The sequence below is a fragment of the Sebastes fasciatus genome, chromosome 13 (assembly GCF_043250625.1).
Source record: "Sebastes fasciatus isolate fSebFas1 chromosome 13, fSebFas1.pri, whole genome shotgun sequence".
Lineage (NCBI taxonomy): Eukaryota > Metazoa > Chordata > Actinopteri > Perciformes > Sebastidae > Sebastes > Sebastes fasciatus.
In genome coordinates, this window is record NC_133807.1 from 27,889,610 (window position 1) to 27,910,416 (window position 20,807).

Sequence of the window (20,807 nt, forward strand, 5' to 3'; positions counted from 1 at the left end):
ATTTTTTGTGTGAGGGATTTGTGTGCCTCCAGTCATTCCTGTCTGAGTTTCCTCCTCTTGTGTGTTTCCTCCTCAGGTGATGCTGGTTGGGGACTCTGGCGTGGGGAAAACGTGCCTACTGGTCCGTTTTAAAGACGGAGCTTTCCTGGCTGGCAGCTTCATCTCCACTGTGGGCATTGACTTCAGGGTGAGTTTGAATCAGTGCAACTAAAAACAAACAAGCGAACACACTGTCAGGTTTAGTACCTTGTTGTAAAACGGGGCCATATATACACAGATCAGTCATCATTATGACCACCTGCCTCCATGAATCCGATTTGTTTGTGCAGCACGTCCCGCAGATGCTCGATTGGATTGAGATCTGGAGAATTTGAAGGCCGAGTCAACACCTCAAATTCGTTGCCATCCACATGATGTAAAAGAAAACGTGATTCATCAGACCGGACCACCTTCTTCCATTGCTCCGTGGTCCAGTTCTAATGCTCACATGCCTATTGTAGGCGCTTTTGGCGGTGGACACGGGTCAGCATGGTGCACCCTGACCGGTCTGCGGCTACGCAGCCCCATACGCAATATACTGCGATACACTGTGTCTTCTGACACCTTTCTATAGGAACCAGCATTAATTTTTTCAGCAATTTGAGCTCCAGTAGCTCTTCTATTGGATCGGACAACACGGGCCAGCCTTGGCTCCCCACATTCATCAATGAGCCTCGGGTCCGACCCTGTCGCCGGTTCACCGGTTTTCCTTCCTTGGACCACTTTTGGTAGGTCCTGACCAGCTGCCGTTTTGGAGATGCTCTGACCCAGTCGTCTAGCCATCACAGTTTGGCCCTTGCCAAAGTCGCTCACATCCTTACGCTCGCCCATTTTTTCTGCTTCCAACACGTCAACTTCAAGGACAAAATGTTCACTTGCTGTCTAATATATCCCGCCCACTGCCAGGTGCCACTATAACGAGATAATCCATGTTATTCACTTCACCTGTCAGTGGTCATAATGTTATGGCTGATCATTGTATGTATGTGCTAATGGGATTTTTTATGCCTCGGAGCTAGGGGGTAGAATTTGCTGTGTTAGAAGTCTCACCAGATAGGATATTGATTTCTTAAATTAGTTTGACATGCTTTAGTTTTTCAGTCTCCCTGGTTGATGAGCGTGTCTCTCGTGTGCCAGTTTTGTGCTCCCACATAGGCAGCCGGGAGAGAGTGCGTCCATCTTTTCTAATGATCACACTCACAGGTGTCCAAGAGACGGAGACAGGCGATGCCTCAGAGCAACACTCTGACCCAGGGGAGCTAAAAGAGACGGTCTCCTTCCTCTGGCTCTACAGTGACCTCATGTACAGGGTCACGTCAGCTGCAGTAACAGCCCTGGGTGTTCGCTGAACTACTGCTTTTAATCACTAGGCTTCTTCTGGGCAATCTTATGTCGTATAGCCACTCACTCATTGTCAGGTCTAATTAAGTTAAAGCCCTTACACTGACCAGACTTTTATGAAATTTAATATATTCAGTTTTTGTTGGCAGTGTGTATGAGAGGTGTTGCTGATTTAGCGTTGCACTCCTGTAACACTGTCAGACTCACAATTGACAGTTTGAAAATAAAAGCATCAAAATCGATGCAGCCAAACCAGAGATATGCCACGCATTCATCCTCCTTGTCGAAACCTGGTGCCTACATTATCCACAGTGCAACTCAACTGCCATCACTTGGTCGGAGATTCAGATGTGCAATGCAAAAGTGTGTAAGGAAGAAAGACCTCTTATGGCAGGCGGGAGGGGAGGCGGATGGGTCCAACAAACACAGGACTTTCAACCAGGAGGCCGATGTTTAGTTTGGAAGTTACGTTAGTGATGTTTGTCACGAGTTTCCTGTACTTGTTACCGTATGTATTTCACTTAGTTTACGTACTTATTTTAAGCCCAACCATGATTTTTTTCCCTCAACCTAACTAAGTGGTTTTGTTCCCCCCTGCTGGTAGGCTACTGCACCTTCATATATGCGTGTAATATTCACGCCTCGGCGAGGCAAAACATGACACAGACACGCTATCCTCTTGTGGACAGGCAGGTCTATTACATGCTTGGCGTGATATCGGGTTGGTTATGCTAATAGCGGCTAATGTAGCCTCAAGCTACTACCCTTGATCAGAGATGAGGAGCGAGCTAGAGAGGTCTGGGACTCCACACCAACAGATTTGGTCAGCCAAGCTGACATTTTACAGACATTCCGCTCTTTTAGAATAGAAAATAACTTAATTGTCTACTTTCTGCGTGCAAAAGTAAGAATTTTGTCTTTGGTTTGGATGTGCAACATCTGCTATTGAAGCACAACATATCACATCCAGATAGGACACTTTAAAAACACTTTTCTATGCAATAGAAGCTCCATTAAAAGGAGCACCAGATATTCGATGGCGAGGACTGAAGCAAGGTTAAATAAATAGATATTAAATGTTGTGTGCTGAGGTAGCAAGCTGCCCTCACTAATGAAGATATCTTATGGCAACAAGGACGAATGATTTTCAATAGATGTTTTTCTCTCTGTACCTTTGCCCTGAGGGCAGTAACTGAAAGTGGTGATTCAAGGGATATCTGTGGTCGTCTTTTTTTTAAAGTTTTTGCAGCTAAGTGTTGGACTGCTTTACCATGGTGATAGTTTGTTTGCAGCCTGTAGTTGTACTCCCCAACACCTGTAACAGACTTTGGTGTGTAAAAGCGATGCTGTTTCCCTTTAACTAACCTCGGTTGTCATTAACATATTTACAGTTTAACCATTGATGAGCATTTTACCGCTTACCCCTCCCTCATTACTTTTAGTTGGAGCCCATCAGTGACTGAATTTTTCCCCCACCTATCTCCTCCACCTGTGGTGTCAAATTAACCTATTTTAAAGTACTATTTAAAGTTCCAAAGTTAACACCGTTACATAAAGTGCAACATTAGATCCTTTATACTATTGGGAGGTATACTCGTCGAGCGCGTGTGCGTGTGCGTGTGCGTGCGTGTGTGTGTTTAAACTAAAGTAACCAACCTAGCCCTGTGAGTGGGCTGGATGAGTTTGTGGGTGGATGAGCAGTTGATTTATTTACTTATGTAACATCTCTTATAACACCGTCTGTGGTCCCGATGTACATTTTGGGCCTATCTAAGCAAAGCAGAAGCCTTCATCAGCTTTCTGTGCCTGCTGCATTTACTACTAATGGGGGGGGAGAAGAACAAAACTCATAAAGTTTGGTGCTTAGTCTGCATTTTTTTTGTCCTATTGACTTTTTATTTAATTGCGGTGTGACAGGGAGCTGTGTGACATAAGTAATTTCGTTATCATCCCTTTCTCTTCTGCATGGTTTCTTGTTGAATGGTTCGGTTTTTCAGTACAAGTGAAACAGACCTCCTCGACTCAGGCAAGGGCACTAAAGGAGTCAAACTGTAGAGTTAATGGCATATTTTTTGTTTATTTTAATTGCATTTAATCATATTTGATTGTCCATAGTTAATGGTGATTAATCGCAAATTAATCACACATTTTTTACAAAAAAAAGGAAGATTTGTTAAGTATTTAATACTCTTGTTATCATGGGAGTGGGCAATTATGCTTGCTTTATGTAAATGTATGTTTACATTTATTATTGGAAATCAAGTAACTACACAAAACAATGACAAATATTGTCCAGAAACCAGGCAACAACAGCTGTCAGTGTGTCAGTGTGCTGACTTGACTATGACTTGCCCCAAACTGCATGTGATTATCATAAAGTGGGCATGTCTGTAAAGGGGAGACTCGTGGGTACCCATAGAACCCATTTTCATTCACATATCTTGAGGTCAGAGGTCAAGGGACCCCTTTGAAAATGGCCATGACAGTTTTTACCCACCAAAATTTAGCGTTTGTAATGTTATTTAGCCTCCTTCGCAACAAGCTAGTATGACATGGTTGGTACCAATAGATTCTTTAGGTTGTGGTTTCATATGATGCCAGCTTTAAAACTGAGCCTGCTACAACCTAAAATTCGCAAGTTGCATTAAACGACTTAATTTGCATTATTAACGCATTAACTTTGACAGCTCTAATATATTCAAAATGTTCCCAAGTACAGAATGAACCAAAATAGTCATGAGCAGCACACTCTTAGACGTCACACACAGGTAATGAATGCATACATGTAAAGTTATCCTTTATGTGACTACACAAATCCTCCAAACAGCATGTTTGAGAAGTTGGGACACTTTGTTTAGCAGGAAAACATGAAGGTCCTCAGTGTTTGTCTTCCCATGGAGGATACGCAAGGAGACAGAGAGTGATTGTTATTTTTAGCAAAAGACAGTTTTGATCCCTTTTGTAGTTGGTGGGAAAGACGGGCAATTTGCTTCGTACGGGGATTTGATCCAGTTCCCACTTCAAAGCTGCAGCGAGATGCTATGTTTTCTTCCGTCTCTTGTTTATTGTAGCCTCATCTCGTTTTAAGCCTCAGCATGTTCTCTGGATTACAGAGCTGCATTGTTATGCTTAAAATACATGGAGTCACAATAAGAAATATAACGCCACACAAATTGATTATAACATCTCACTATTAAGGGATTAGAAAGGGCCATAGATTCATAGACGGAGTGAAAATCAATCTGTTTCTCAATATGATTCTAATTTATAATTACTGCTAAACACTAATAGGAAAAAGAACTGATTCCATACGGCCGAGTGGCACATTTATACAATGACTTCCAGACCCAGTGAAGCATAGCTTACACTATAATTATTATTATCAATTACCAGAGAACGTGTGGTCTTATCATCCCCATAAATCTCACTCCGGTGCATATCATAATAAGGATTAATGGACCATGCAGCGATATATATAAGCCTTTTTTATGAGTTAAGGTCAATTTTCATAGCAGTACGATTGTTTTTTAATCTTTTTTTTTGAGAACCTTCTCAATAACAAGAATAAGAAATGGCCGATTTGCATAAAAGTCGTCATGTTCAGGTTTTTTGCTCCAACCAAATTTTCGCCAGAGAGAACCAGAGAATACAGCTACCTACGACGCAGCAGGTCCAGATCATCCGTTGCCATGGTAATGCAGGTGCTAACCGATGGGCAAGGTAGAGGGCAGAGCTCGCCTTTGTGCTTGATTGTGTGGCTCATAGAGTTCTTGGCTTGTGGGAGTCAGGGTGCTGGTGATTTTGCTTCAATCAGGAGGTTGTAAGCAGGTTGTTGAAGGCGTCAGGTGGGTGTGAAGGACTCAAAATGTCTCTTTTTGCTTTCTGAGTGAAATGGACCTCTGATTTGTTCTTCATGCTCCAGCTCGCTGTTTAAGTTTTAGGTGAAATATGGATTTGTAACGTGCATGGACACACATGACACTAGAATGTCCTGAGGACACGTTGTTCTCTACTTTCTCCATATATTTCTGCACTGTAACACCTCCACCTCAGTGGGAGACAACTGTAGTCTCTTTTATGAAATTAATCAGGAGTAGCTCTGCAGGACTTTATAAAGTGTGACCAGCAATTACCTATTAGAAGTCTCCTCCAAGCTGGCTCTGTAGGGCACAGACCAAGACAGCATCAGACAGCATAGAAACAAATGGCACATTTACTCATTGACTAGGATTTTTTTTGTATTATTACACCTAGTTATTTAATTTATTTTAGTAGTTAATTAGACATTGGAGACATTACACTCAATGTCTTTTAAAATTTCATTCGGAGCTGGAGCAAACTTTCTCATTTTACAGCTAAACAGTACACTGCAAGATGTTTCGGAAAACATTTGAGGCAAGAAATAGGCATTACAGTAACAGAATATTGATTCATATTTGATCAACGCTGCCTAGTTTGACCGTTTAATCGGATTTTGCGAGTGATTTACCGCTGCTTCCGTTGAATGAACAGCCAATAGGAACGCTCTCTCTCTCTGAAATGACCTGTGATTGGTCAAAGTTCCCCGTCGACTGCTAGATTTTCTAAAACCTGAAAACAGAGCCATGAGGAGGTGCAGAAGTCTAGTTATCTCTCAGAACACTTGAATTACAATGTGCTTATTATGGATGTTTGCCCAATGATGTCAAAAACATTCTTCCTACTGCAGGTTTAACAGCTTACTAGTGATAATTCTTTCATATATTTTTCATACATATTCAATTATATTGGGCCTTTGTGTTGGTATCACTCAGTATTTAGACACAGTCATTTTAGATCCATTAGTTTTCCCATTAGTCTGACAGGAGGATGGAACTGTAATACTTTTTGGCTGACAGTTGTCATAATGCCTTGGTGGGTCTCATTATTAAGACGCATTGTGTTATTCAATATTGTTCCTACTGGCAACAACTCCCATGAAAAGGCTAAAACCAACAATGCATTAGTCATTCCCTCAACACTTTCCAACTTCCCCACCCACCCTGTCTGTAGCACTCAGGCCCATTGATTCATACTGCTGGGGACTATTTTCAACTGTGGATTAATACACAATTGGTGGTCGAGCGAGTATTCACGGCAGCGTTACGGCGTGTGTGGGATTGACTCAAAATAAACTACGGTGCCCATGTTCATCACAATGAAAAGCAACAGGGTGGCTCACTGACGTTTTCTACACAGAGAATTCTTCTTAGCTGGTCTATTCATTGTTGGTTTTGATCTTTTTATGGGATTTTTTGACAAAATGACAATACAGAATTAGACTTACCCTTTAACAAGTACTGTATGTGTGTTTGTGCTACATATTTCCATTTGGGTTTAGGCTAATGCACTACCATTTCTGTAAAAACTCATGGGCAAAGAACTACAGTCTATGGCTGGAGCTGTCCTTGGTGCTGAACTTCTCCTCCAGACTGGGGTTCAACAAAATCTACATATAGCATACAAGGCTACCAATAGGGGTGGGGAAAAATCTCGATGTTTTGCATGGCAATATTGTATCGATGCATGGACTTTAAGTATCAATGTTTTATTATATAAACTTTTAACCTCTTAAAAATCCAACGGCCCGCCGACTCTGTCTTTCTGAGGTTGTCGCGGGCTCAGTCTTAAAGCTAGAGTGAAGATACTGGCATCATATGTAAATAGAATTAGCTAAGGAATCCATTGGTGTCATGTCATGTTAGCTTGTCGGGAAGAACGCTCAATAACGCTACAATTTTAAGTTAAATTTTGGCGAGGAAAAACTGTCATGGCAATTTTCAAAGGGGTCCCTTGATCTCTGACCTCAAGATATGTGAATGAAAATGGGTTCTATTTGTACCCACGAGTCTCCCCTTTACAGACATGCCCACTTTATGACAATAACATGCAGTTTATGGAATCAATTGGTACACTAAATAACGCTCCAAAGTTATGCTAAATGTTGGAAAAACTGGCATGGCCATTTTCAAAGGGGTCACTTGATCTCTGACCTCAACATATGTGAATGAAAACTCTGAGATGAACAGAGTGAAAACTGTATCTTATTAGATAAAAACAGATGTTGACAAACTGCATAATTTGCGGTAGAAAAAAGGTAATAAATCACAATATATCTTATCGCAATACTTAGCATATCACAACATCGCGATAAGATCGTAAAATATTGTGAGGCCTCTGATGATTCCAACCCCTTCCTACTAAATCTACCAATCTGTGACCAAACACTTGAAGTATTTAACATGTCAGCCAGCAATCTTAATCTGATGCAATCCGATTTTCCCACACTTGAGGGACCAATATCAATTCTCCATGTTGTAATTGTCTACATCCATCATACTTTCAGTTTCCTTCATTTTTCTGTCACTTTCTTACCCAGCATGCCATGCAATTTTGCTTAGAATAAATGTGTGATGTGTTGTTTATTCTTTTAATTATTGTTGCCTGAAGGCAAACATCTTATTTTTACGTTCAACTAAATCCCACAGTTCCACTGTGAGCGGCAGGGAAGACGATGAATTTATCTTAGCTGTAAACATAATGAGTCCCAGATGTTATTTACTGAGAAACAATACTGGCAGATTCAGAGAGGATTCTCTCTCCATTACTGCAGTTAAAATGTCTTCATTTTGAAAAAGAGCAATTTCTTTCGAGAGTCAAACAGAGGAGTATTAAAAGGGAGAAAAATAGAAAGAAGGAAATCATAATGGGGAGAAGCAGGAGTGAAAGATGCTCAGAGGAGAAGCCAATTAACAATATTACTCCAACAAGCCTCCCATCTCATTTCCGATGTGGCGGAAAAACAACCTTTCTTTGTCTTTCCCTCTTCACAATCTGCCTCGCCTTGTGACAACAGAGAGAAGCAATTCTTCAATCCCTCAGTTGACGTCAATGCAATGGTGGGGAGAAGAGCAGCACTTCTCACCTCGACTGAGAGACAAGAGAGCTGCTCCCAGCTGTCAGTTATGTCTACTGCGCCGCGAGTGACAGACCTCTTATGCAACCACAGATTTCACCTCTTTGCACCCTAAAAAAAATGTGGCTTGTTTGACTTGGGAAGTCAGATTTTTGAATGACGCCTGTGGGGATGGATCATCCAACTTTGGGCTTTTTAGGGGTGGCAGTTTCAGTCTGTTTGTTGGTCCAACCCAGGCGGTATCCTCCGGGTCTGAAAAGTGAAGCCAATGTGGAACTTGCCTTCTTTCTAACAGCCAGCAGGGGGCGACTCCTCTGGTTGCAAAAAGAAGTCTTATTGTAAAGAAATCTATTAGAAAATGAAGCTACTTCTCACTTGATTTATTACCTCAGTAAACATTGTAAACATGAGGTTATTTTCTCAATCACTAGTTTCAAGTCTTCTTCAATGCAGCATGATGTTCATTTAGTAAATTATGGTCCCATTTAGAGTCATACGAACGATAAAGCAGGGGATGATTTAGGGTGTGGCTACCTTGTGGTTGACAGGTCGCTATCACAGCGTTGTCCGGGCTGGGAGTTGTAGCTCCACCCTCTCGTGTCACTTCTGGTTGCAAAAAAACAAGATGTCGACAGCCAAAAACCAAGACGGTGGCTGCCGAAAACCAAGATGACAACGGCCAAAATGCCAAACTCGAGGCTTCAAAACCGTAGTCCACAAACCACTGGGTGACGTCACGGTGACTAAGTCCACTTCTTATATAAAGTCTATGGTCCAACCATTGTGGCTCCAGACTGAAATATCTCAACAACTATTGAATGGAGGATGAATCCTCCTGACTTTGATCCTTTGACTCCCCCTCTTGCACCTCCAGCATGTAAAGGTTTTCACTTATCCTGTGACATATCTCAACATCTACAAGATGGATTGGAACAACATTTTGTAAAGACATTCATGGTCCCAAGACGATGCACCGTAATGACTTTCGTGATCCCCTCACTTTTCCATTAGCGCCACCGTAAGGTTGACATATGGGGTTTTTAGACATAAAAAAAAAACTCTTATTTATCTTTAGTCCCTGTTTGGATCTTGTCTGGTTTATTTGTGTTACACTCTGATGGTTTATCTTCACAACGGTTTTCTATCCACTTGACTACACAAGGTTTTCAAAAGTCCTTCATTGTGACTCAGGTAATGTTTACTACACAGCAGCCTTCTTATGATTGTCAGTTCAAGCAGAAAAATAGTTTCCTTTCCTCTCTTTGTGTCATTGTGGAGCTTCACTGCTTGACCGCCCGTGTGTGAATTTACGTGACACCCTCTCTGATTAAGATGCATGACCATCCTTGACCTCAGCGACGGACCCTCCCCTCCTCCTGCTTGATGTGTGAACAAAATGTGCAATATCCCGACTCATATTAGCATGTGAAGTGCGCCACAATATTAAAAAAATTAGCCCAATGAGTTAGTCACAGATAATTTGTCCCTTGAGGACAAACGGATATCTTACATTCTGGGGATGAAGTCGGTTATCTCAGACAACACTCGGCAGCCCATGACATATGAAAGAAGCACAACACTTGCCCCCCTTCTCTAATGATTTACTCGGAGCACTCTATTTAGGAGTGGTCCATAAAATGTCCCTGACTGGTTTAAGAGACATGGATCACATCTGGCATACTAATTCATCTCACCCTGTTTGTAGTCTGTAGTGTACACAAGACCTTTATCTTAATGATTGACTCTTGCAGCGCTACATCAGATACAATGGATGGGCTTGAGTTCATCACTGAGTAATGGCTGGCAGGAGCAACTGTGCTTCGCATGTCAGATTCAGGCTGCGGTGAGGATTGTTGTTTTTAGCGGCATGGCTCGAGGGATGGCGATGTCAGTCGGTCCAGACTCAAATATCTCAACAGCTACTGGATGGATTGGCATCAAACTTCCACAGACATTCATCATTCATGTCCACCAGAGGATAAATCCTACTGACTTTGGTGATCCCCTGACTTTTCCTCTAGCACCACCATGAGGTTGACATTTGTGGCCTGCAGGTTTTTCTTATCCTACTTATTAGTCTTTGACAAGTTGGGATGCATTCATCTCTTGTTAAACAAACATTTTACACATTTCTACTAATTATTTTTGCGACCTTGAACCCTGAACCTGACCGTTTGTGATACCTTAATACCCCTTCAGTCTTCGCCTGTCCAACACAGTGGCCGGATACTGCTTATCCAGACATCTATGCATATTTGATTGAATCACATTAGGCTAAGTGTTGTCTGTTCAAATCCAACATGTTAATAGCCAACTGTTTCATCTATGGGCTGATATATAATTGAAGACGACAGTCTGTAGCTGCTATAACGTTAATGTATGACTGTATTACTGCAGCAGCCTCCCACTCAAGCTAACTAGCTAGCCATGCTAGTCACTCTTGCCAGCATCTCTTTAGCCATTTACCACACTGACAGTGGATATACACGTATCTTATGTGCCTCAAATCTCCGTGTAAAAGCCTCGGTTAACCCGCTTAGTGTCAAAGTATCGATACATATTGATACTGAAAATTTTAAACTGGTTCAGGACTTATTTTCCACAGTATCTCCTTCTGCTCTCTCTTCTCTCCAACAGCGAGTTGACACACAAACAGCTATTTATCTTTTATTAAAAATCTAAAATGTTATGCCCTCAATGTGTCAATTCTTCCCAGTGGTATTGAAAATGGTAAAGGGTATCGATATGTTTCAAAGTATTACATCGAAGTTAGAAATTCCAGTATCGTCACAACACTAAACCCGCTACACAGCGGCTTCTTAGCATTTTACTGTTTAATTTGACAGCGAGTTTCTTTCCTTCAAACGGGAACGCAGCCTCGGCGATGACGCAATGCTTGTCTGGTCTAAATCGTTTTTTAGATTTATTGTTGGTGCAACCAACTACACAGCAGCTCTTGGGCATAGCGTTATTAGAGTAAACCAGGTTCTTTAAAGTAGAAATGTGGAGAAGTGTTTCATCTTCCTCTGTTTACGCTGTTGCCATCTACTCAGGCGCAGGCTTGTTTTCCCCCAAAAGGGGGCATGGTCATGAGAGCCTATACTCTGGATGACGTACTGTATTTGCTGGTCTTATACCTATCAGCACTTGTAATATCCTGAAATACCTTCCGCCACTATCCTCCCTGCTTCCCCAGAGAGGTCGCCTCTCATGTTCCCATTTACAGTCATGACACTCGTGACCCTTGCGTGTCACAAGTCGGGCCCAGAAGTTTCACACCTCGGAGTTGAAGCCTGTAAAATCAAGTTTCCCTTTAGCACAGCAGGAGAAGTTTCACACATAACTCGACAGCCCCATTGATTCAGATTTCACTTTCCTCTGATGTTATTTTTGGGTGTAATTAGTATGTATGTGGGGGTGGGGGCTATGAATCAGGCAACTGCAAAATGTTCAACTCGACATTTCGGTTGTCTGATTTTTAAGATAACTTGAAGTGAGGATACATTTCGGCGCTGTGCTCCAGCATTTAATGACAGTAAAGCCTGAAAGTTGGAAATAAATATAGAAATCTTTGACCTTCAGCCTTCGATACTCTGAAAGACGACATGCTCTCTCTCATGTTAATTAACCAGGATCAAAGCCAAATTATGCTGAAAGGAGGATTTCCTTTTCTAAAAAGAAAGCACCTGCTCTGAATTCACTTATCATGTATTTTTATACATTAAAGAGGCTGATACAGCAGCTACAGCGGTATTGCAGTTGCATATGTGTCCAATAACCTTCATGTCTCAGATGAATTGACCAGTGAGGAGTGGCTGATTTATAATTTATCTATTTATTAACAGAATAGACTGTTGAATTATTCAGACATGTCTAGTGTTATTATGCAGGCAATGCTCAAGATTGTCTTGACAAGTGCATTTCCACGGCGGTGAGGACGGGTGTGTTCCTCCTGCCAGAGTAGAGAGAAAGGAGATGAGACAGAGGGGTGACAGGAAGGGTTAATGGAGTCACAGAGAGGGCAGCATCAGCTGTAGATCTTATAGTCTAATAACCAGAGAAGGAAACATCCACCAATACACACTTACCAGCCACGCCACAAGTGTCTGGAAATATAATGAGGAGTTGAAGGTGTTCAGAATATTCTTGCTTTTATCGTGCTGTAAGATATATTCAAACGAGGCGAATATGCCATTGGTGACAGACTGTTTTAACTTTAGAAAATACAATTAATAATACAGATTCTTGCTCACAGCACACACTACTAAGTTACTGTTTGTTATAGTTGTGATTAGGGCTGCCCCCTCTTAGTCGATTAGTCGACTTATCGGACGTTTTGGTCTTAGTCGACTAAGATTTATTTAGTTGATTAGTCATTTTTGCAGCTTTTTTTCATGCTGAATGATTTATTTACAAGAAACTTATGAGCACATCTCTGGCAAACACAAGATTTTTGTGATTCTTTGTGGAGAAACTTTGCAGATGTGTTAATTAAATCAACTAATTAGTTTAATTAGTTGACAAATTCATATGAGTGTTAGTCGCCTAAGAATTTCTTTGCTCGAGGACAGCCATCGATTCAGATTTTTAAAGTAAAGGAAGCATTTTTTTGGGCCTAGAATTGAGTCTTATTTTGTCTCATTTAAACAATATTTTGTGTGTGTTTGTGATGTTGTTGATACAGATTTCCTGCTTAGTATATATCTTAGTCTTTAATAACCAAATTTAAGTGATCCTTATCAAAAATCCTTAGTAAAATCTACAAAGGAAGTGATGCATTTCATATTCAAGGAGGCAACAAATGTCTGTGTTCAAAGCTGTATCTTCACAACGCGACAAGATTGTTGATGTTCTTTTTCAAACCACCTGAAATTGAAGCTGTAAACATTGATTTCTTGCATGATCTCTGGCCCCCGTAATGCCAATCCAATCATCCCACGTAGACATGCGATTCATCACGAGGGTCGTGTTACCTCTGGTTCGGTCAGCCTCTGGTGAACAGGGTTTCACGGTTGCACTGGAAGACTGAGCACTCGTTGTGTGGTCAATAGCATTGATAACAGCTCAGCGGCTAAATGGGCTGGAAATGTGTTAGGTAGTCAAGTCACTGATCTCAGCTCAGCTGGGATGAGGAGGAGAGATTATCTCTTTTTGATTTCCTTTCCAGGGAGATGATGGAGGGGAAAAAAACACATGCAGAGAGAGAGAAAATTAAAAAAGAATTGGCCTTGGCTTCCAGATACTGTGTGTTTTATGAAAGGATATTGGCTAGGTGAAGATATTAAACATTAAGAGTCTCTTTATGAAAAATGAATCTCTCCGTCAATAGATTATTGATGGCGGATGGCTGTCTGTGTCCCTTGTGTGAAATTATGAAGTGAGATGGTGTGGTTTCCGCTCAATTCCATTCAGTCACACATTCGGCGACACATTTAGTGGCTGTCAGTGACACACACACACATATGCACACACAAACCCACACTGATAACAATGCTCAACAGATGTGGCAACTGTTAATGAACCAGGGGAGATCCAAGCAGGCAGCTCTTGTTGTGCATCTGTCTCTCTCCTCTTGACTATAGCCAGACACTGTTAGCTGTCGCTCTTACATCACTGTTGGCAAATAATGTCGGTGAAAACTGGCACGGTCCGCTGACGAGTCACCGTGTTTTGGGATGCGGGCGATCTGTTGGAATGCAGGCGGTTTCTCTGCAAAGCTCAGAAGTTCTTTGCTCCGATGCGTACAGCGAGAAAAAGGCTTAAAAGATAAGCTGCCAAGGAAGAAACATGCTGATAACTGAGCACATACTGTTGCTGTGTCCATGTGTTCATGTAGAGCTGCAACAACTAGTCGATTAATGCGTAACTATTTTTTAAAGGATTAATGGTTTAGTCATTCAAGCAAAAAATCCCACAAGTGATGGATGCAGTTTCTTTTACATGAGAATCTGCTGCTTTTCTTGTTCTTACATTACAGTAGATTGCAGTGGTGGAAAGTAACTGAGTACATTCACTCAAGTACTTGTGAGGTACTTGTACTTTACCTCAGTGTTTCAAATTTATACTACCTTATATACTTCTCTACATCTCAGGATGAAATATTGTACTTAATACTTCACCGCATTTATCTGACAGCTACTTTATAGTTATCAGTTACTAGTTTACATACAAGTCTATTGATTCAGTTTATAAAATATAATGAATTGTTACAGATTAAACTATCCGACAGTATAAAATTGTTCAAATTAGCTCCACTATGAGCAGTTACAACAACAAAATGATGCTTATACATTAATGCACCAGTAATAATAATAATCCAGGATTATGATATATATTAATATGACAGTGACTGGGGCCATTCTGCATAATAAGTACTTTTACTTTTGAAGTTTTTAAGCACATTTAACTGATAATACTGTCTGACTTTTACCTAAGTAAGATTTTGAATGCAGGACCTTTTTAGTTGTATTTGAGTATTTTTACATTGTTACTCTCTATTGATAACATACCGCTGATACGCCAAAATGAACTAAATAGGTTTTATTTCTGTAAAAAGAAAGCAAAACGATGGTGGGGGCGGTGGGTACGTAATGTAATCTGTGTGTGCCCGACCAACGTGTAACACCGTGTAACACCGTGTAACACCGTGTAACACCGACTACCACGACAAGCCTAATGATGTGTCCCCTTTAGTAAAGGATGTGAATACTTCCTCCACCACTGGTAAATGGAATACCTTTGTGGTTTGGACAAAATAAACCATGGGACAATATGATGACGTCACTATGCGCTGTAAGATACTGGAGTTGTCATTTTTCACTGAGAACTCACTCATTAATCGATGATAGAAATAATTGTCAGTTGCACCCCCTAATGTTGAACTCACCACATACAACTCAAATATACAACACATGCATACAGTGACACACTCATGCGGGCTGAGTGAGGCATCGTCCTTAACATCACTGACTCATGAGCCAGTCCATCCTTAGCGATAGCACTCTGAAATAGATTAAATAAGGACGAGCGTGATATGAATCACTTTCCCTTTACTTTCATCTCTGACTGGAAAAGACTCAACGTGTGTGTGTGTGTGTGTGTGTGTGTGTACGTGTACATTATACACCCCCAAACAATGTACTGTAGGTTGTTTTTTGCATCACAGCTGCCATATGACGTTGGAATACATTGTTATACAATGCATTTTGAAGTGTCCGTTTAGCAGCTGAAAGTCTCTTTGTTCAGACGAACATTAGGTCATCATCTTCAGACGGCATGTTTTTGAGAGAGTGACTCATGCAACAAGTGGATGTTAGTCATCACGTAATTACTGCGACTCAGTTGGAAAACTAGATGCTCTTTGGTGCAAATGTATTTACATATTTTTGATCATAATCACCCAGCAGTTGGTTTTCCTTTTGTACAAAAATAAAGCTTTTATTATTGATGTTGTAGATCAGCAGGAGTCCAAATGGAGCTGATGACAGAAGCAGAGAGGTCAAGGTTGTTTGACAAGTTGAAGGATGCTGATGGAGTGGTCTGTGTGTTTGAGAGTCCCTCCAACTATTGGTAAAAGGCTGGTCCAATGACTTATCGCTTCATTTAGTTTACAGATGACTGTTTCTGATGCTGAGGAGGTGTGACTGAACATTTCTATGTTTGCCTATAGATATTGTGCCCGTAGTCTTTCTGTACATTTTTAGGGCTTTAACCCCCTGAGACCCAACAAACTGTGCTTTCAGAGGCTGTAGCAGGTTCAGTTTTAGAGCTGAATGATTGTACATATATCTAATGAAACTAAAACCTAAGGAATCCATCGATAACAACAATTTCATGCTAGCTTGTCGCGAAGGAGGCTAAATAACGTTACAAATTTAGGCTGAATTTATACAAGGAAAAACTAGAATGGTCATTTTCAAAGGTGTCCCTTGACCTCTGACCTCAAGATATGTGAATGAAAATGGGTTCCATGGGCACCCACGAGTCTCCCCTTTACAGACATGCCCACTTTATGATAATCACATGAGGTTTTGGGGGCAAAAACCATGTCGTTTTTGAACGCAGTATTGTGTTATTTTCATTTTTTCTAAAATGATGTGTTTGGATATTTTTGCACACGGGGGTCCCTAAACAGTCCTCAAATTACATGAATTGGGTATCACTGTAAAGCTGAGACTCTTGTGGATCCAATGAGCCCAACTGTATTCATGTGTGATGATGTTAGTCCTCATAGTAGCCATTTCATTATAGCAAGACCTTTTTTTTTAAACTTGCTCTCTCTGTATAAAATGACCTGTGGTGACCTCTAGGATAATCACAGCCTCATGAAACTTTACAGCTACAAACTAGAGACCTAGAGCATTCAGAAGATGGATGGATCAAACTAGAGACCTAGAGCATTCAGAGGATGGATAGACCTAGGTAGATTGACAATAAGGGGGTTTCTGAGCACTTTCCAGAACAGAAGTGCTCGCCATCTAATCGCCGAAAAATGCAATCCTTGCAGAAATCTCCAAATGTCAAAACTTTTTAGTACCAAATCACAGCATGGCTTTTTCTATGGTGTTCCTCAAGGTTTTGATGTCTTTATGTGGTATTTTGGAGGGATTATTGATCATTTTTATCAATTCTCGAGTGGTAAGAAAAAGGTTAAATTTAGCACCAAATCTTTGTAATAAATGGTATCAACCCAAAAATTGCTTATGAGACATAATAGAGCATTGGAATGGCCATCATATACCTCTACCATAATGCTCTTAGCCCTTATACACTTTCACAATTCATATTAATTAATTAATGTTTATTTCTGATTTATGACTAGAACAACTTGACACACAGCTGCATCTCAAATTAATCTTCAGGTTCCCAGCTTTCAGATGATGTACACCACTTCTATGTGACATCTACTGCTGACCTGCTATCTCCCCCTAAAGACCCCTTTCATCCCCCTAATGAAGACAAAAAAGGGTCTGTTGTGGGTCTCAGAGGGTTAAAGAACTGAATGTCTTGAATACCGTAAGTTATCTATGATTTACACACTCCATGTTGAGTCTTTAAATTTGGTTATAGAGAGAAAAGTTTCAATGCCATCATGAGTCTGTGAAGCACATTTTAGAGAACGAGCACTGAAAGGAGATGGAAAATAAGACAGCAGGGAGAGAGGCAGCTCTGGCATGTGAGAGGACGATAACGGACCCATCACGAGAAATCAAGCTCTGACTCGATGATTGCATCTCCTTCTCCTGAAAGCTTCCGCTCCTCTTTGATATACTCGCATGTCGCTGACAGTCCATCGACTCACACATGGCTGTCTTTATGCGTCTGTCGTTCACATGTTCCCATACGTGTTTTTTATTTTATACAGCTATAGTTTTTCTAGTTGATGGCTGAGTGATTTCTCCATTATCCACTCTCTTCCCGCCTGCCAGCCTGTCTGCACGCCTGCCTTCTCTGAGTGGGTGCAATTAAAGTGCCAAGCTTCATCCTGCCATCAAGTGGCAGCAACGTTTTTTTTTTCGGTTTGAAAAATGAATATTAAGCTGAAGTTAGACACAAAAACAGGCAATACATGTGTGTATATGTGACCTTAACTTTAAGCCATTTTGCTGGATTGTCAGTAATTGTTTTGTCTAATTCTCTATAATTAGGGGTGAGCTGTTCTGTGGTTTCTAAAAGTTGTCGCACATTCAGCTTCACTTGTTGTCCAAGTGAGTGTGTACAGTATGTGTGTACTATTTGTGACAGTATGTGTGTGTGTGTTGGATAGGGCTTCACTTCTGCCTTGGGAGATGTTTGTAATTAATGAACAGCAGCTTGGCCACCTGCTGCTCTAATGTCACAGGGACCCAGAGAGGCGAGCCCTGAGGAGCGCCATGAATATTTAACCGTGGCATGAAAGAGGTTGGAAGTGACTTGTTGGAATATTTGAGCATCGCTGGACGAAGCTGATGAAAGATGGTAAAGAAAGAAGAAACAAGAACAAAGTAAGGGGAGATGGATGTTGCTCAACAGAGATGGAGAAACAGAAGATGAGGAGGATAACAGGGTGGATGGAGTAAATATAGATTTACTTCAAGCCAGATCCTGTTTGTTGATCTTATGAAGCACATAATGTCTAGGTATTTGTTTAACTCTTAAACCATGTATTCAGCTACCCAAAAAAAAGAGAGGATTTTCCCCAAACTAGAACCTCAGTTTACCCGTTTTCACATACTGTATAATGCAGATATATGTCGCTCACAGTTAGGGCTTTTCCATTGACACTGAGTCAAACCATGCCGCGCTAATTTGTGATTCCATCACCAGGATTAGTGCGCCGAATTGTGCTGAGCCGCACCTGAGATGGACCATCTCCGTAATCGGGCCAAAGTGCACCTGACCCCACCTACAAGCGGGTTGCTCCATACTAGTGAACACTGTTGATTTATATCATGCCAGTGTGTGAAAAGATCCTGGGGAAGAGCTTCAGAGAGGTCAAGACTCCCCCTCATGGCACTCAGCTGAATAATGGATCTGTGATAAAGCGCTGCTGTGTGTTTTCATGCCTCAGGGCGCGTTCGGATCACTGGAATTGTTGCTACAGGTTACAGGTAAAAGATCCAATACAAACCAGTGGCTTTTTCCAAGAATCTGAAACATGGACGGATGTAAAAAAGTGCAAAGTTATCCAGATAAATCCGTAACTTTGCCTTTTAGAACTGACCTGAGTGTCAAATTCGAAGGATTTATGCCTTCTAAATCTGGAAAGTCAGCCAGGTAAACAGTAAATGAACACAAGGTCTTCTACCTGGATTGTATTTTTGCAATTAACCAATCTTAGGCGGTGCCAGAAGATATTTCAATGTAAAGAACATCTATAACTGTTATCTGCAGCATCCCTCGTGCTCTGTCAGTGCTGTGGTCTCATAGTAATGAATGAGGAAGTCTGTGTTTTTTTTGCAGCAGCAGTGCAGTTGTCGTCGTGAAAGGGCCCTAAGCCCCACTGCTCTTTCAATTAGTCTCTTTTTTTCAACTTCAGCAGGTCACCCAAGTGAAAAAAGTCAATAACAGGATGGAAGGTTCCGGCTATTACACTCACGGCACAGTCAGAGGTGTTTTTGTGGGAACAGACTTTGCTTTTTCAGTCAGAGCTGTGACTGATGAGCACAAACACTTCCTTCACAGCCCTGCATACCCTCCCACAACTCCTAGAATAAGGTTGATTATTGTAGGTGAAAATCAGACTCAGGAGAAAAAGGCTGATGAAGATGCAAAAGACCCTTTTATTTGCATAAAAGATCTGAGCTCTCTGCAGTCAAGACAAAACTGATTTGTATTTCCGGGTGCATCAATATATAAAAAATAACATAACACAAAGACCCTCTCCATTGGCTCCCTTAATTAATGTCATGATTAATCCCCTTCTGACATGTTTTTTTCCGTTAAGTCCTAGATCTGGTCTGTTCTGGTCTAATACAAATAGAGAACAAGATATCTCAGGATCAAAGTTTAATGTCACGATGGCTGTTTCTGTGCTATCTAGAGGTCAGGTCATTAATGCACTGTCAGAATGCTTCACATCATAAAAACAAAACAATTAAAACCAAACAAATAAAAGTAACAATAAGTAAAAAACACGACGCTAATAAGTATTTTATTAAATGTATTTTCATTCTTTCATTTAGATATTTTTCCAGCTTTCCTACAGGCAATTATCCCCAGTTGAAATCGTTGTTACCACACGAGCAAAGGTCAGCAAGTAGCCCGTCAATGAATGAATCCCAGAGCGTCGTCTATAGGTCGTATTATGTGATTTATTGTGCTGTCTCTGTCTCCAGGAGAATACCCAGTGCATATTAATTGAAAGTATTTGTAAAAGTGTCTTGTGGTTTGAAAAATGCTGATAAGGCTGTATCCAGGATCGAAACGAGGGGAGAGGAGGGAAGGCCAGATTTAGATAATTATGTATCACAGGAGGTTTAACTAGCAATTCCTATAGAAAAGGAAATCGCCCCCGGTAGCAGCGGGTACGAATCCGACCGGTGGGCCTTTGCTGCATGTCGTCCCCTTGCTCTCCAGTCTATCTTCAGCTGTATCTAATGAAGGCAAATCTTAAAACATGTCTGTAATCTGCCTCTTAAATTACAGATGTGTCGGGTTGCAACTAATGATTATTTTCATAGTCGATAAATCTGTTGATTATTTTCTTGATTAATCGATTATTTAATGTGACTAGTTAGTCTATAAAATGTCAGTAAATTGTGGATGTCATCTTAGGCTTTGGGAAACATGATTTCTCAATTGCATTTGGAGAAAACGTACTATATCATGAAATATGTCGAGCTGTAATGGCCACCACTAGTGTGAAGGGGGCAATCTTCTATAATAATCCTCATGAAAACCAGCTGATAAGATGTCGGGAGGTTGAAGGGGTTGACTGTGTTTGTGGGTACAGTATGCGCGGCTGTGTGCACATGTCTGTGTCAGCACGACTTAGAAAAGTTGACAGCTGGGA

General features: G+C 41.0%; 1 protein-coding gene across 1 annotated transcript in view; it reads left to right on the forward strand.

Moving 5' to 3' along the window:
- LOC141781112 (ras-related protein Rab-26-like) overlaps positions 1–20,807 on the forward strand; it is a 78,608-nt gene that overhangs the window by 3,809 nt on the left and 53,992 nt on the right. Inside the window, exon 2 of the mRNA XM_074656638.1 lies at positions 77–187. Within this exon, the coding sequence (XP_074512739.1) occupies positions 77–187 (111 nt within the window). The remainder of the gene's footprint in view (positions 1–76; positions 188–20,807) is intronic.